Source organism: Cyprinus carpio, chromosome A22, assembly GCF_018340385.1.
Source record: "Cyprinus carpio isolate SPL01 chromosome A22, ASM1834038v1, whole genome shotgun sequence".
Taxonomy (NCBI): domain Eukaryota; kingdom Metazoa; phylum Chordata; class Actinopteri; order Cypriniformes; family Cyprinidae; genus Cyprinus; species Cyprinus carpio.
The window spans coordinates 19,665,345-19,679,749 of NC_056593.1; the positions used below are offsets into that span (position 1 = coordinate 19,665,345).

Here is a 14,405-nt window from a genome sequence, read left to right on the forward strand (position 1 = left end):
CCTTTAAGCTAACATAACAATAATCCAAAAGACATAAAAATACACATTGCTCAATTTTTGGAGTTTGATGCTTGCATTTTGCAAAGCTTATATCGCAATACTCCAGTAAGCATAAACATAGCACACACAAACATTGGAGACTGATGTCATGTAGCTAAGCTAATGACAGTAGTCTGATAAACAAACATGGACAGTACAAACGAATGTTGGGTAATGTGATCTTTTTATTGATTGGATTAATTTGTAGTCTTTTTCCTGCTTGTTCCACCACATTGGAAGGATTTCAGTGTGTATATTCTGGGATTGTTGCTTTGAAATTAAGCCAAACAAAGATATCTTCTAACAAGTATGCTGCTTGCTTTATGGAAGAGTCTTTGTGTGAAGGACATGCCAAAGATGTCTTAAAATGCTGCCTATGTAGGCACCTCACTAGGTTTTAAAAGAAAATGCATTAGTAATAGCTATGGCCTGCTGAAAGCTCTTGCAGCTAATTAAAAATGGAAAGTTCTCTTGATGTTATGTCCCTCGATAACATTTTGAAGTTTTTTTTTTTTTTTTTTTTTTTTTTGATTCATGACCTGGTTTGGCAGAGTTTGAATTCTTGGCTTATTGGTTGTCACAAATGACGTAACATGCAGTCACTGCAGTCAAAATAAACAAAACAGGTCATCATTTTTCTGTGCGATTACAGTAGATGCCAACAGGAAACTTGCAGTCTGATCATTTAACAGGCTGTCACAGAAGTATGCTATTGTCTGCAATGCCTTTCATTCTGAGCCAAGTCAATCCTCTAAACTGATGATACTATACCTCCCCATTTATCTTCTTTAAAAGTGCATTGTAATGGACTTGTCCACTCCTCTTTCCTCCCTGACCCTCATCCCTCACTCCTGTTATTGTCTGCTCATCAGGCAGTTTGAGGGTGGAGGAGTCTTTGGCCTTGACCTTCACATCATCTCAGATTAATATCCCAATCCTGTATCAGCTCCAATTGGCCTTGCACCTCGACAGGAAAGGACATTTGACGGCTGCATTTAATCAAGATATCACCAGTGAACACCTACGGCATGTAAAATGTACCTTGTAATATTACCGACTCAAAGCCAGAATCCAAGAGTAGTATTTAGACAGCCCTTTATATATAAGCATAAAGTCCAGTCCAGAATGTCATTTATTCAGGTCTAGATCTGCGCACTTAAAGTGTGGTCTCATTTACTGCTTGTGGGTGACATTTTATGAGAGAAATCCATTCATTTTACTGGGTGATATAGAATGATATAAAAAAATTTGATACCATCATTATACAGATAATTCTCGCCACTGTCAATATCACAAAAACTAATATTAGCCTAAAGAAAAAAAAAAAACTCAAGCTCACTGAAGACAAGTAAACAAGCAGCGATTAAATAAACAAGCAATAGGACAAAAAAGAAGAATAAATAAGAAATGCTACATACATTGTATAAAATAATAAAATGAATAAAAACACTGCACATTCTTTAAAGTAAATATATATTTCTTATTATTTATTAATGTTCCAAAAGTGATTTAGTCAAGAGAAGTGATAGATTTTCTCTCTTTTGTTGGTTTTGTTTTTGTTGATTGACATGAATGACAAGACAGCAGAAATATTAGACTGCTGTCACCTTAAGAGCTGCCTGGCTCCAATATACTGTAACTGTTTTCTTTCTCAGCTGATTGATTTCACTTAAAACCTAAATTGCTGTGTTTATGAGAATACTTGCAAAGATGGGCATTTTGACAGTGTGTGCATTTAACCATTCAAGGCCTATAAAGTGCCAAAATACTCTGTTTAATACTCCCGCACTCATCGAGCACCGTCTTCACATGCGTGCACCTCTCTAACTGCACTCATAAAAAGTCAGACAGCGCACGCATATAGTGAAATGAGTCCTCTTTCACTGCTGATTGCATTTCAATGGCTTAAAATCACGTGTTTTAAACCTCAGTGTTTAAAAATGCAAACAAGTTTTCATGACCACATAGCACAACAATGTTGTGTGATCACGTAACTGCAATAGAGACGATAGTTTAAAATTTCTATCGCCCACCCCTAGCTACACTATTATCAGTTGACAGTGGACCTTTTTGTAAATATTTTGCTAATGAAGAGGCTGGTTGGAGTTCCTGAGGAGCTTGCTAACACTCCATCTTTCCGATTCTTCTCAGGTGGTCGTAATGTGACAATCTCTCTGCAGTCACGCACAGGCCACACCCACATGCCATCTGTGGTGGGTCTGTTGGTCTTCACCCAGTTCTGGTTCTGGTTCCCACTCTCTCACTTCCTGTCTCTGGCCTTCACCCCGACAGCTATCATCGGCCTCAACAAGGATCTGAAGGTAAGAAGAAATGTCTTCTAACCTACAAAGCAACACAGTGCGACCTCAACATGGGTGACTTCTCAACATAGAGAAACAGTTGTTGTAGGTTATTTTTACCTCCTACATTAGTGTGACAGACGTTCTAATACCCATGTATCCAGCATGGACCCAAACCATTAAGGATAACTTGCAAACCATTAATGCAAGAAGAACTTGCAGCAGTTGGAGCATCGGTAAAGTAGTTTGTTCAGGGGTGTCCAGTCCTGTTCCTAGAGGGCCACTCTCCTGCAGTTTAGCTCCAACCCCAATTAAACACACTTGAACCAGCAAATCAACATCTTCAGGAAGCCTAGTAACTTCTAGGTAAGAAAGGGCTAAACTCTGCAAGATGTTGGCCCATTAGGAGCAGCTTTGGACACCCCAGGGATAACGCAAATGTTCACATTGTTTGAAGTCGGGAAAGCTGATGCTACCAAAATGGTTTTCTTCATTCCCTGAGGCACAAGTACTGCATGCTAGGGGAACCCATTTGGCATTTACTCTCAAATAAATCTCTCTTCAAACACAAGTGAACTTAGTGGCTGTTGCCTCCATAGACAGCATCCTAACTGTCATTGAACCTCTGATGTGACTTACTTGGAAAGCCTGTACAGGGGCAGCAACTTCGGGTGTCATACAAAAAAACACTTTTCAAACAAAGCACATAGGAGACTTTAACATCAACCTACAACAGCATAATAAGAGACAGTGGTAAAATAATTGAACTCTTTAAATATACTTTTTTATGAATGAGTAAGTTCTCTCTTCACAGATGCCGAAGGTGCAGTATCGATCCAACTGCAAACCCTCCACCTTTGCCTACCCTCCACCTCTGGAAGTGCCAAAGGAGAAGGAAAAAGAGAAGGTCTGTTTTAACCCTTGTACCATAAACTCTCACCTGGCTTGTCAGATCTCAGCTTGATACCAGAAACCAATGTTCTTTAACTAGTCCGAGATATCATGGTGAATGTTTGTTTTGTGAATTTTGTTGTTCTGGCAGGTTTCCACCGCCGTTCTCTCCATCACGGCTAAAGCAAAGAAGAAGGAGAAGGAAAAGGAGAAGAAAGAGAAGGAAGAGGAAAAGATGGAAGTGGTATGCATGTCCTAAAGCACTTCCAGAAACCGTTTAGCGTGTCATGTACTGTACAACAGAACTCCAGTGATTTCGTCTTTATCTGATGCAGGAAACACAGGCAGAGGCCGAGAAAGAGAAGAAAGACGAGGAGAAGGAGAAAGAAAAAGAAAAAGAAAAGAAAAAAGAGCCCGAGCCAAACTTCCAGATGTTGGAGAACCCAGCCCGTGTCATGGCCGCCCAGCTCAAGGTCCTCACCATGCCTGACAGCTGCAGATACCAGCCCTTCAAACCTGTGAGTCTAACTCCTTTAATTTGGGCCTGCTGTGAATGTTTAACGGTTTTCATCTGTAAAACCACTCATGCTGCCAATGAGAGGAACTCTTCAGAGAGAAGACATTTAGACAATGGCTCTAAATAAACAGCATTAAGAGCTGCAGTTAAGTCCTCAGAGGTCAGCTGGCATGACTCCAGCCACTTGTTTTTTCATTTTAGGAGACTTCTAAAATGTCTGCTTTTGAAGAAAAATCGTTCAGGATTTTGCGTTCAATAAGATTTTGACAACTATTTTTTTTGCCTGAAAGTATATAGTTGGGCTGTCACACCATATAGTAACCCCCTTTGTCCACATTGTTGCCCCCAGTTGCACACGGGTGGCATCATAATCTTGAAAGACACCAGTGAGGCAGAGGAGGAGCTCGTGGAGCCTGTGTCTGCTCATGGCCCTAAGATCGAGGAGGAAGAACAGGAGCCCGAGGCCCCAGAACCCTTTGAGTACATAGATGAGTGAGATATGACACCTTACAGGTACTTCCTCTACATGAACACACAAGGCTTTTTTTTTGAATGCACTGGATTATTTTAGTTTAGATTTTAGATTCTAAACTAAGAAATACATTTAATGTTTTATTTCAGGTACTTCCTCTAATAAAAAAAAAAAACAATTCTAATTTTAAAACATTCTAATACGGTTAATGCAAAAGTTTGGGCACCCCTGAGAATTATAATTTCCATTTATAATCTGCTAGGCTTTCGAAGCAGCAACTAAATTTGGATATAGTTTAAACCTTATGGGTACAGTAACATTTATTGAATCAACAGAAACAGTGCAATGGGAATCATAACAAAAACAGAAAGGTGCAAAAATTTGGGCACCCCAATCAGTATTTAGTAGCGCCATATTTTGCTATAAGAAGCATCTACTGGCTGTTAAGTCCCTGAATCCTGACTGCAGGTATTTTGACAATTCTTCCTTCGGGCGTGGACAGAATGCTTCAAATCAATCCATAGATTTTCAATGATGTTCAAGTCTGGGGACTGGGATGGCCATTCAGGAACACTGTATCTATGTCTGTGCATGAATTCCTTGGTGGAGTTGGAACAGTGCTTTGGGTCATTGTCCTGCTGAAATAAACAACCCTGTAACTTTAACCTCTTGACTGATTCTTAAACATTGTTCTTAAAAATCTGGGTGGAATGCATGCAACCCTCAACTCTGAAAAGTTTCCAGTACCTGTGCTTGCCACAGAGCCTCACACCAAATTTAACAGTAACAGGGAGCAGGTTCTTTTCCACCATGCAAAGCGCTTCTGGTTGTGACCGGATAACTCTTAGTTTTATCCAACAACACATTATTTCAAAAATAATTCTGGCTTGTCCTGATGAGGCTTTGCATACATCAAAAAGCAGAAAATAATTTTTCCACATCACCCTTCCATTGAGCTGTCCCAAAGTGTGCTGGACTGTGGAACTATGTGCAATGACATTATCAATAGCTAAATGTTCTTGGAGCTCTTTGGAGGTGACCTGTGGTTTGTCTGTGAAAATTCTAACCAATCCTTTATTTTTATTTTTTTCTCTCAGCCTGCCACATCTTTCCATGACATTGACTGTTCCTAGTTTTTAGGTCATTAGGGAGTTCTTTTGAGGTTCCCATGTTGCTACTTTCCAGTAGAGAATCAAGAAGCACAACGAGGAATTAGCTACCATAAACATACATTTCCATGATTGGTTTGCATTGTTCACTGAGCAAATCAAATCAATAGTGTGTTGTAATTAATGGGCATTAAGTGACTATAGGTAATCAGCACAATTAAAAGGGTGCCCAAACTTTTGCACTGCCTATTTTTCACATTCGGCTTTTTCATACAACTCTATAATGCTGCACTTAGAAATTCTGTCTGAAAACATCACATTATGCAGCTTTCTTTAGAAACTGTATGGTATATCACTACAGTCTTATACAGAAAGTGCTCATTATTATGCAGCCTCAGAAGGTTGCCCAAACATTTGCATAAAACTGTAGTGATCTTTAACTGCTCTCAGAAATGGATGTTATAACTCAGTGAAGCTCATGTGCTCATCTCCACTCTTTATTTTTTTTGCAGGTGGTGTTATGAATTCTGCGTGTTCGTAGCATGCACCGCTATATGTCTGTTCAAAATGCCCACCCCTTTTCCTTTTTTATGTTGTTTCCTCCACTTGGCCTGTTGTGGCCACTTGAGGGATGTTTTACATGATGGTTTTCAGTCATTAAAATAAATATATTGAACATGAGATTGGGTGTTTTTAATGTGTATTTTTGGCATTTGATTAAACTGTTGTGTCACGGTAAAGTATTATGTTGTAATAAATGGGTAACTGACATGAAATGCTTTTGAGAAAACAGCATAACTTAAACTTAAATTCATGCATAAAAATTGCAGGATATAAAATTAAATAGTGAATACAAAATTGGTTAAAATATAAAAAGGCATATAAGAGATGGTGGCCACTTATTGATATTTTAAGTTAAAAGTGTATATTTTTATGTAAGCTCATGGATAAGTGGACAGGAATGCAACTTATTAAAAATCTATATATGCACCTTGACAAAACTTCTCCAGGCCCCAAAAATACCCTTAGACGCCAGAGGGTTAATGTACATAAAATATGGGGGCTGTAAGGGTTTGCAATTTAAAGTAAATAAAGTCAATTAGCTTTATGAATTTACCTCGAATTTAGACATATTCCCAAGACCATCCTCTCACATTGCACTGTCAGTGTAGGTAATATCTTCTCAAATCTCAATTTACACAAACTAGTTACTAAAGATTAACCAACTTCCTGGAGGAAAGACATAACGGCATCAATCATAGTGACAGTATTTTTTCCCTTTTCCATATACTGTATTTCATAAGGTGCTTTCTACAGAAACTTCCAAGTACCAAGTTTTTAATGGTATGTGGTCAGAGGTGTTCCACCAGCCTAAACTGACGGAAGCATTTAGTCACACTTTTCTCCCCACTGTTCACTATATCCCCTAAAAGGAAAAGATTTTTGTCAAAGCAAAATTTCCCGTATGTCTTTACATTGTGGGTGGGATACTTTGGAATTGGCACAGTTCTGGAAAGACACTCGCATATCATTTATATTTCCTTGGAATTGTGGTTCATGTCTTAGCATCTCTTTGTCATTTTGGGGACTTTAGGATCCTGACCATTCTATTGTAACTGCAGAGATCTTCATTAGTTTGTTTTGCAAATAAGAAAAAACTAAAAAGTTCCATCATTCTTTTAAAGACCTTGTAACACAGACCCCAGACATCATCAGCCGCTCTTAATGGACCGTGCTCTTATATACTGCATTTAGAAGGATCGCAGTCCTGGCGAGTCAGCTTCAACTGGCCTGATAGTTCAACATCATAGCAAAGCAGAAAAAATGCAGATGAAACCACTATATTATTACACTTTATTATATGTTGACATCTTTCCTTCATTGCCTGTTTTCTGAATATGTGACCATACAAGGCGATGTGTCTACCAGGGGGCACAGACCTTAAAGGCGCGTCCTAACCAAGTACGATTGTTGGTGAACAAATATCTCCATCACTTTTTTTTCCATGAAGTCACAGTCTGTTGAAGCTGCACTGAGTAACTATTGATGATAGAACGAATGGCAAGAGTTTGGTCAGCGGATTGGCCAGAGTGCTGTTGGAGAAACGTTTATGACGGGTGTCCAGGCTCTGGAGGTGGTCGAGAGCCTACTGTTTGTTGTACTTGCTGGGTGCAGTGATGGACACGCTGGCTGGCCATTTGAACTGGGGACAGGCTATGACTCCTCGAGAGTCAGGGAATTTGTGGATCTTGGCAAGAATTGCGGAACATCATAAATGCAATGCTGTAATGGAACAGAAGGGTCAGACCAATGCTTCTCCCAGTGGGAATGGTAAACGTGACGATATGTGACCAAGTTTCAATGACCTGCAGGATTTCTAGCAGCAGCAAATGGAACTGCAATCTGTTTGTTTAAAAGGCCTGACTTGGCTGCTCATAACTCTTTGTTCAACCAATAACAAGAGTTTATCAAACAATGGACAATGCCTAATTTGAAACTTGTTTGTAAATTATGTTTGTGCCTAGTGTACCTTTACCTTAACTTTGAAAACACTCACAACTCTTTCATTTCAACCACAGTTGAGGTCATTTATTTAAAACCATCCTGATAAGGGCTATCGCTTGACAGTAAACTGTTTGCTCCCATGATTGCATATCTACAGTGCCCACATCCCATGAATTATACCAGAGGAACTGAGTTTATATAAGAGATGAACCTAGCTGATAAGCTTCTGTTAGTTGACAGTCTTTGGGTGCGCCTTAGTCCGCTCCCTAGTTCCGTAGGAAGTGCACTGCCCAGGACGTTTGCCATTTGTAGCCTGTTCCATTTATGAAAATGTTAAGTCCACCTGCAACTTGGAAAATGCACCATAAAAACCAGAAAGTCTGTGATATTTTCTTCAGTGTCAGTGCAACAGTTTATTTTACGAATAAACTGCACACTGTACATATGTATTTATTTATTTATTTTCAGTTATAGAACAGGATTGGGAGGTGTAGAACATTAAAAGGGCCTATTAAATTTATTGTTTGTTGTGGTGACTGAAAAGCAGTTGCTTTGTTTAGGTTTGACTTGAGCAATGACCACAGAAGAGCTTCCAGTTGCTTTCGTAATGTGATTCATTGGGCCTTTATGTCCAGTGTTTCTTGAATAAAATAAACAGCAGACCATGGCAAGAAATTTTGGACACCGATAGACTATCTTTTATGTTGTGTATGTTGATCGAGGCTACATTTACACGACAACAGTGTAGTCAAAAATGGAAAAGTTTTTCCCACAACATTTTCAAAACGATTCACGTTTACACATCTGCAAAATCAGCCAAAAACTCTGTATTGTGTATGCCAGGCCAGTAGTTGGCGCTGTCACCTTGTTAGTAAACAGTACCTGTAGGAAAGTGACGATTATCTGTTGTATATGATGCGTCTCCACTGTTGGTTGTAATATTGGTGTATTAAATCCACACTTTGCTGAAGACGAGTTATATAATATTGGGTGTTTATACAGAAACGATAAAGGTGGCGTTTTCAAAAACTTGCACTTTGAAACCCATTTTCAAAAATATGCGTTTTCAGTCCCCAAAACACCGTTGTCGTGTAAACAAACAGGCAAAACGCATAAAAAGTTTCCAGTTTTTGGCTGAAAACAACAGCCCCTGAATTAACCTCCACAACAGAGGCTTCTTGTGTTGGTCTGGGTCTGGGCTAACCTGTCTGAGTTCTCTCTCTGAGCACAGCTGGAAGCCAGATTCACTGTCATGGATTCAGGAGATTTTCCAGCCATTCACTGGCGAAGCACTGAGGTGTAGTTGACGAGACTCTTGGGACACTGCTCTTAAAAGTGGAGAGAACTACTACAGGGGCCTCCCTATTCTGGGAAGTGAGAATAGAGTAATAGAAAAGCAACGCGAGTGAGTTGGCTAAATGGATGTTCTATTGCAACAAACATCCACAATTTTCCTGCCATAAGGTGGACGATTGCGGTGTGAAACTATGTTGCTGACAGCTCCCTTTCATTCCATCTTCATTCATCATTACAGTCAAAGGAATAATTCCACAAAGTCTGTTTGGATTCTCCACGCTTGCTAGTTTTTTTTTTCTTTTCACGCTAGTCAATTCTGAACGGTCAACTTCTGGAAAGAAGAGAGAAGACTTTGGTTCATTAGGCAAAGAACTCATTTAGCAGAGAGGTAGAACAAATGTGGGCCGTGAAAATGGTTGTGGTTGGCTCCTACACTTTCCACTTGATGTTAATGTTAAGTAGGCTATGACAGAGTTTGGCTTCCTGCGTTTCAGAATTTGAAGCATTAGCAGTCCCAATCTCATTTTACAAGTGTGAAGCACCCATGGAAAAGTTTAAAATAACAGTTAACTATCCTAGAACTCTTGAGGAAAGCTTGTCAGGACAGTCAGGATGAGGGTTAGATACTACAATCAAACAGAGTATATTAATGGAGCTTGGCTTCTTTGTGTTTGTTCAAATGTGTTTTTTAATGGAGGAAAAAGGACTCAAGCAGTGGCTCTCTGTCTCTCTGCGGGAAGCCAACCACAGATTTCCTCTCCACCGCAGAGCAAGGATGGATGCCTGGAAGATGCTCAGCGCTAGCTTGAATAAACTGAAATTACTTTATCATCTGACCAATCCCCAAATGGAAATGATGACATAACACTATTTCATAGAAGGTACTGTCAAGTCATTCACTTTTAAAATCATTTCACATTGCTTGATTTGTTTTATGCGCTCACTCTTCCCAGGCCACAGTTAATGTTCAATTTTACGAAGCGCTCAATGCAATAATTTCTCGAGTGCATCAGTTCAGCGATTTCAGGAAGGAAATGACATGGCACACCAGACAGATTCACCCAGTTTCAAAAGTAATGAGGAACTGAGGTTTCCTTCTGCGATCAGTTATTGGACACCAGGGGCCGGATTCACGAAACATTCTTAAAAAGAAATTTCTTCTTAACTGCCGTTTTCTTCTTATTTTTTAACTTTTAAAAAAAGTTAAGAATATTTTGTATTCCCAAATATTAATCTTATAAGAATATTCTTATCTTATTTCTTAAGATTCTGATTTAAGAATTTAAATAGCCTTACCATTACGAAGTGATATCCTTAAAGTGATTTAAAGTAATGGCATTTTTCTAATTTTACTACAGGTACCCTAAGCTATGTCAGCTTTTATGTAAAATTCAAATATTTGTAAGCTTTTTAAAAATTCTAATCGAAACAATAGAATAGAAGAACAAGAATAAGTGGTAACACTTTATTTCGATAGTCCACTTTAGACATTCTACTAACAGTAGCTTTGCAACTACATGTCAACTAGCAGTTAGTAGAGTATTAGCAGACTGTCTGCTTAATATCTTCTAACACTTTCTTTGTCAACTTATTGTCAACTTATACTAAAACTTCCCCTAACCCTAAACCTAACCCTAACCCTACCCCTAACCCTAAACCTACCCCTAACAGTCTACTCTGAGAGTTAGTAGACATGTGGATGCAAATTAATGAGAATTAGTTGACATGTAGTTACAAAGTTTCTTTTAGTTAGTAGAATGTCTAAAGTGGACTATCGAAATAAAGTGTAATCGAACAAGTTAGCAATCATATGGAAACAGTATAAACGTTAATTTGTAGGCTACTAGGTAGCACAGAAGAAGACAAAAGTGGATTGGTGTATTTTCAGATGTTTAATGAGGCTCAGAGGTGGCATGAGTGCAATTCAATTCATAAATTTATGTTGAGGTTAATGTTTTAAATATAACAATTTTAATAATCTATAGAAATATTCAATGATTGAAATGATACTTTAAAAATGAAACTAAAACTGCTTGTAGTGGCGGCAGGTCACTAATTTTATCATTGAATAATTATTACAATTGATTCGTTCGGATGGCTGACTCGTACAGGAATGAAGCAATTATGAATGGATACAATTATGAATCACCGACTAGTTTAAAAACGCACATTCTTTCATAAACAAAACTGCTGTGTTTGCTTTTAGAGATGTGCAGCTGCTTAGCAAACTATTTTCGTTGACAAAATCATGCAACAGTGTAATAGTCAGATAATGCAAGTCACTTAATATTTCTTGTTTATTGAACTGTTGTTTTAAATCAATATCACATTGCAAACTCCCTTAATAATCGAAGACTTTTTCAAACGCGGCCTTGAAAAGCATCCTTTTTCCTGGTCTATTAAGGTTACTGCAGATGGATCCTTCACAGCCCAGACTATCCCAAGAGTCACCGTGTGCATGTGAGGCGACAGGAGTTTTTGAGAGAAAATGTTGGTTTGACTTTTAAAGGTAAGTACTGGGCTTGAATTTTAATTGAGTATCTAACGTCACAAAGTGGTTTAAATGTTGACACATCTACAGTACAAATGTTACTATCGCTTGTCAACGCAACCGTCACAGTTGCAGACCATCCCATTTAACAACACTGGGTCGACCTTTCCAGACTTCAGAGAATTCCTTGGAAAAAAGGTTTTGTAGATATGAGCCATGGGAGTGTTCAAACATGAACTAACTGGCCTACGTCTTCCACATAGGACAATACCTTCTGTCAGACACCAGTTATAGATGTAACTAGGCACATACTAAATCACCATACTTTTTAAATCATTTGGCAGATATAAGCCAATGAAAATCACAATATGATGATTAATTGACAAATTTTAGCTTGTAACAGTTTTACTGCCTACCACCGTTTTTGCACGTTACCCACTAATGAAACTACATTACTTTAAGGAATGACTTCCCAGGAGCACAGACTGAGCCACTTATTCACGTTGGATTTAACTTTAGCAAGAACCATAATGCATGGCTTGAGCCTTCTTATTTTACGAGGTTTATAAATAAAGCTCCTGAAGCAGTGCGATGGGTAATGTTCTCAGTTTATAAAAGCATGATATAAAAAGGTGAGTCCGTGCACAGCTGGCAGGGGCATGAGGTCACCCGTCACTGAACGGCTGCTGCGTTACAGAGAGACAGCGCCAGTGTTTACATAACATCAGCCTCTGACACAGAGCCGTGCCTATTACAAACACGGCAACCCCGCTGCACGGGAGGCCACTTTATACAATCTGATAATGTAAGGTCGAAACGAGACGCGTAGACTTTAGGCTTAACACATTGGTTTAGACTAGAATTATGATTTAAAAAAAAAAAAGTGGTTTTAAGTGCAATTTAAAAAAAAAAAAATTAAAAATTATTTTAAAATAAAAAAAAAGTTTTTTCTTGTAATATACAAACTGTTAATACATATATATTACAGTAATTATATTTCTTTCTGTAATGGCAAAATGCATAAAATAACATTCAGACTATGAAATATATTATATATATGTAGTTATGGATAATTAGGTCATTTTATATTGTTTTAAGGATTTTATCAATATTACAGTATTTTTTTTTTATAATTGTATATTTATATAATTAATTAATTTATATTTAATGAGTAATTATTTATTAATGAATGGAGGGCAATTTATTTTTTATTTTTTTATATTCTCAGTCAGACATTTGCAATGGATAAAATACTCCTAAAAAGCGCTTCGATCACACAGAGATGATTACAATATGAGTACGGGGCCACAAAACGGATGCAAACAAGCTTATCACAACATCTGAAGTACCACAAAATAAACTTCCCAACCCAAGATGATGTATGTACAGAATATATACAATTTACACCCCTCACGCTGAAGGAGGAATATGTTTGACTCGTGTGCTATTTGAACATGTAAAGAAAGTGGGGTGTTCATGCTAACACGAGTTTCCACAAAGCTTTCTCTTCCAAAAATGAACAATAGTTAAGTAAATTATGTAATGAAAGTATAGTTTTTTTTTTAGAAATAATGTAAACAAATTGTTTACTCCTTGCTCTACAGTCATACACTGATTACTACTAATACGTACTATTTAGTGAAAAAAAATGGGCTTCATTTATGAAACACAAGCAGAATGGATTTGTGTAAATTGTTTGTAAAACCAGTCGCTTTTTTAATGTTTTATGAACACAAACATTCATTCAGCATGCTTCATAAATGAAGTCCTATGGCTCAAATATTACATGACTGTAAATCTATATTCATGAATGAAATCCTATATGAAATAGTTTTATCTACATTTACAATAAAAATGCAACAATTCAACTGGTGTCACCCAGATTATGTGGACAACACCATTGATTTCATAAAAAATCTTATAGTCAATAAAGACAAAACCTAATGATGAAAACGTTTTATATTATGAACGATAATCCGGTTTGGAAGAAATCCCACACTGCAGTTATGAGGAGGTTGTTGTGGTGTGATACACCGGCTGAAATCTGCTCAGTAGCGGTTGAGCTTGTCTGGGTCATTCGATGCCATCTGCGAGAAGTCCTGGAAGATGTCCTGGTACGTTTCATCTCCTGCGAAGAGAAAACAGCTCGATTGTGAGGAAGCAGGGTGCGGTTTACGTCAAGCACTAAACACACACTGTAATCAGAACTCCAGACGCGGAGAGAAGAGCTCGTACCTGTGCTACTTCAGAGCAGAAACTCAGAGAACAGCAGGAGAACGCAGCAGGAAAGGAGGAAATGCAGACGTTTGCAGAGGCCAGAAGCACATGATGCAGATGAAGTATATTTATTGACCGCTTACACTGATCATTTAGTAGCACATAAAACACATTTTGATGAAATACTGTCAAGTGTTTGGCAAAGCGTGAAGATTTCTGTTTAAAGAATACGAGTTGCGTGAGATACAGATGTGTGGCATAATTACCACCGTGTCATAACAGGGAGAAATAAAGCAGATACATGTTCAGAAATTACACATACAACATTGCTTTGCAGAATTATATATAATAGAACCATCATTTCCGACCTTTGTTTGCATACTAATAAACCTGAGACTGCTTTTAGACTGATCTGTAAAGAAATTGCAGTAATGATACGATGCTTAAAAGTTTAAAAATAAGATTTTGTTTAAAAGAGCTCATTTAAAAGCAGTGGAAATCAAAGAGGTAAACATCTGTTGCCAAATGGAGCAGAGGAAGAAAATGAATCCCTGTTGAAGGGACCTCC

At 38.0% G+C, this 14,405-nt stretch overlaps 2 protein-coding genes across 4 annotated transcripts in view; one reads left to right on the forward strand and one right to left on the reverse strand.

Moving 5' to 3' along the window:
- Positions 1 to 6,009, forward strand: part of LOC109057098 (26S proteasome non-ATPase regulatory subunit 1) — a 47,970-nt gene extending 41,961 nt beyond the window's left edge. For both annotated transcript variants that reach the window (XM_042712204.1, XM_042712205.1), the window contains exons 20-25: positions 2,191 to 2,360; positions 3,154 to 3,246; positions 3,382 to 3,474; positions 3,566 to 3,748; positions 4,097 to 4,260; positions 5,841 to 6,009. In XM_042712204.1, the coding sequence (XP_042568138.1) occupies positions 2,191 to 2,360; positions 3,154 to 3,246; positions 3,382 to 3,474; positions 3,566 to 3,748; positions 4,097 to 4,243 (686 nt within the window). In that variant the 3' untranslated portion in view covers positions 4,244 to 4,260; positions 5,841 to 6,009. The remainder of the gene's footprint in view (positions 1 to 2,190; positions 2,361 to 3,153; positions 3,247 to 3,381; positions 3,475 to 3,565; positions 3,749 to 4,096; positions 4,261 to 5,840) is intronic.
- A 7,552-nt stretch (positions 6,010 to 13,561) lies between these two features.
- The window catches only part of LOC109046804 (arf-GAP with coiled-coil, ANK repeat and PH domain-containing protein 2-like), a 37,040-nt gene continuing 36,196 nt past the window's right edge, over positions 13,562 to 14,405 (reverse strand). For both annotated transcript variants that reach the window (XM_042712210.1, XM_042712216.1), the window contains one exon: positions 13,562 to 13,748. In XM_042712210.1, coding sequence (XP_042568144.1) covers positions 13,669 to 13,748 — 80 coding nt within the window. In that variant the 3' untranslated portion in view covers positions 13,562 to 13,668. The remainder of the gene's footprint in view (positions 13,749 to 14,405) is intronic.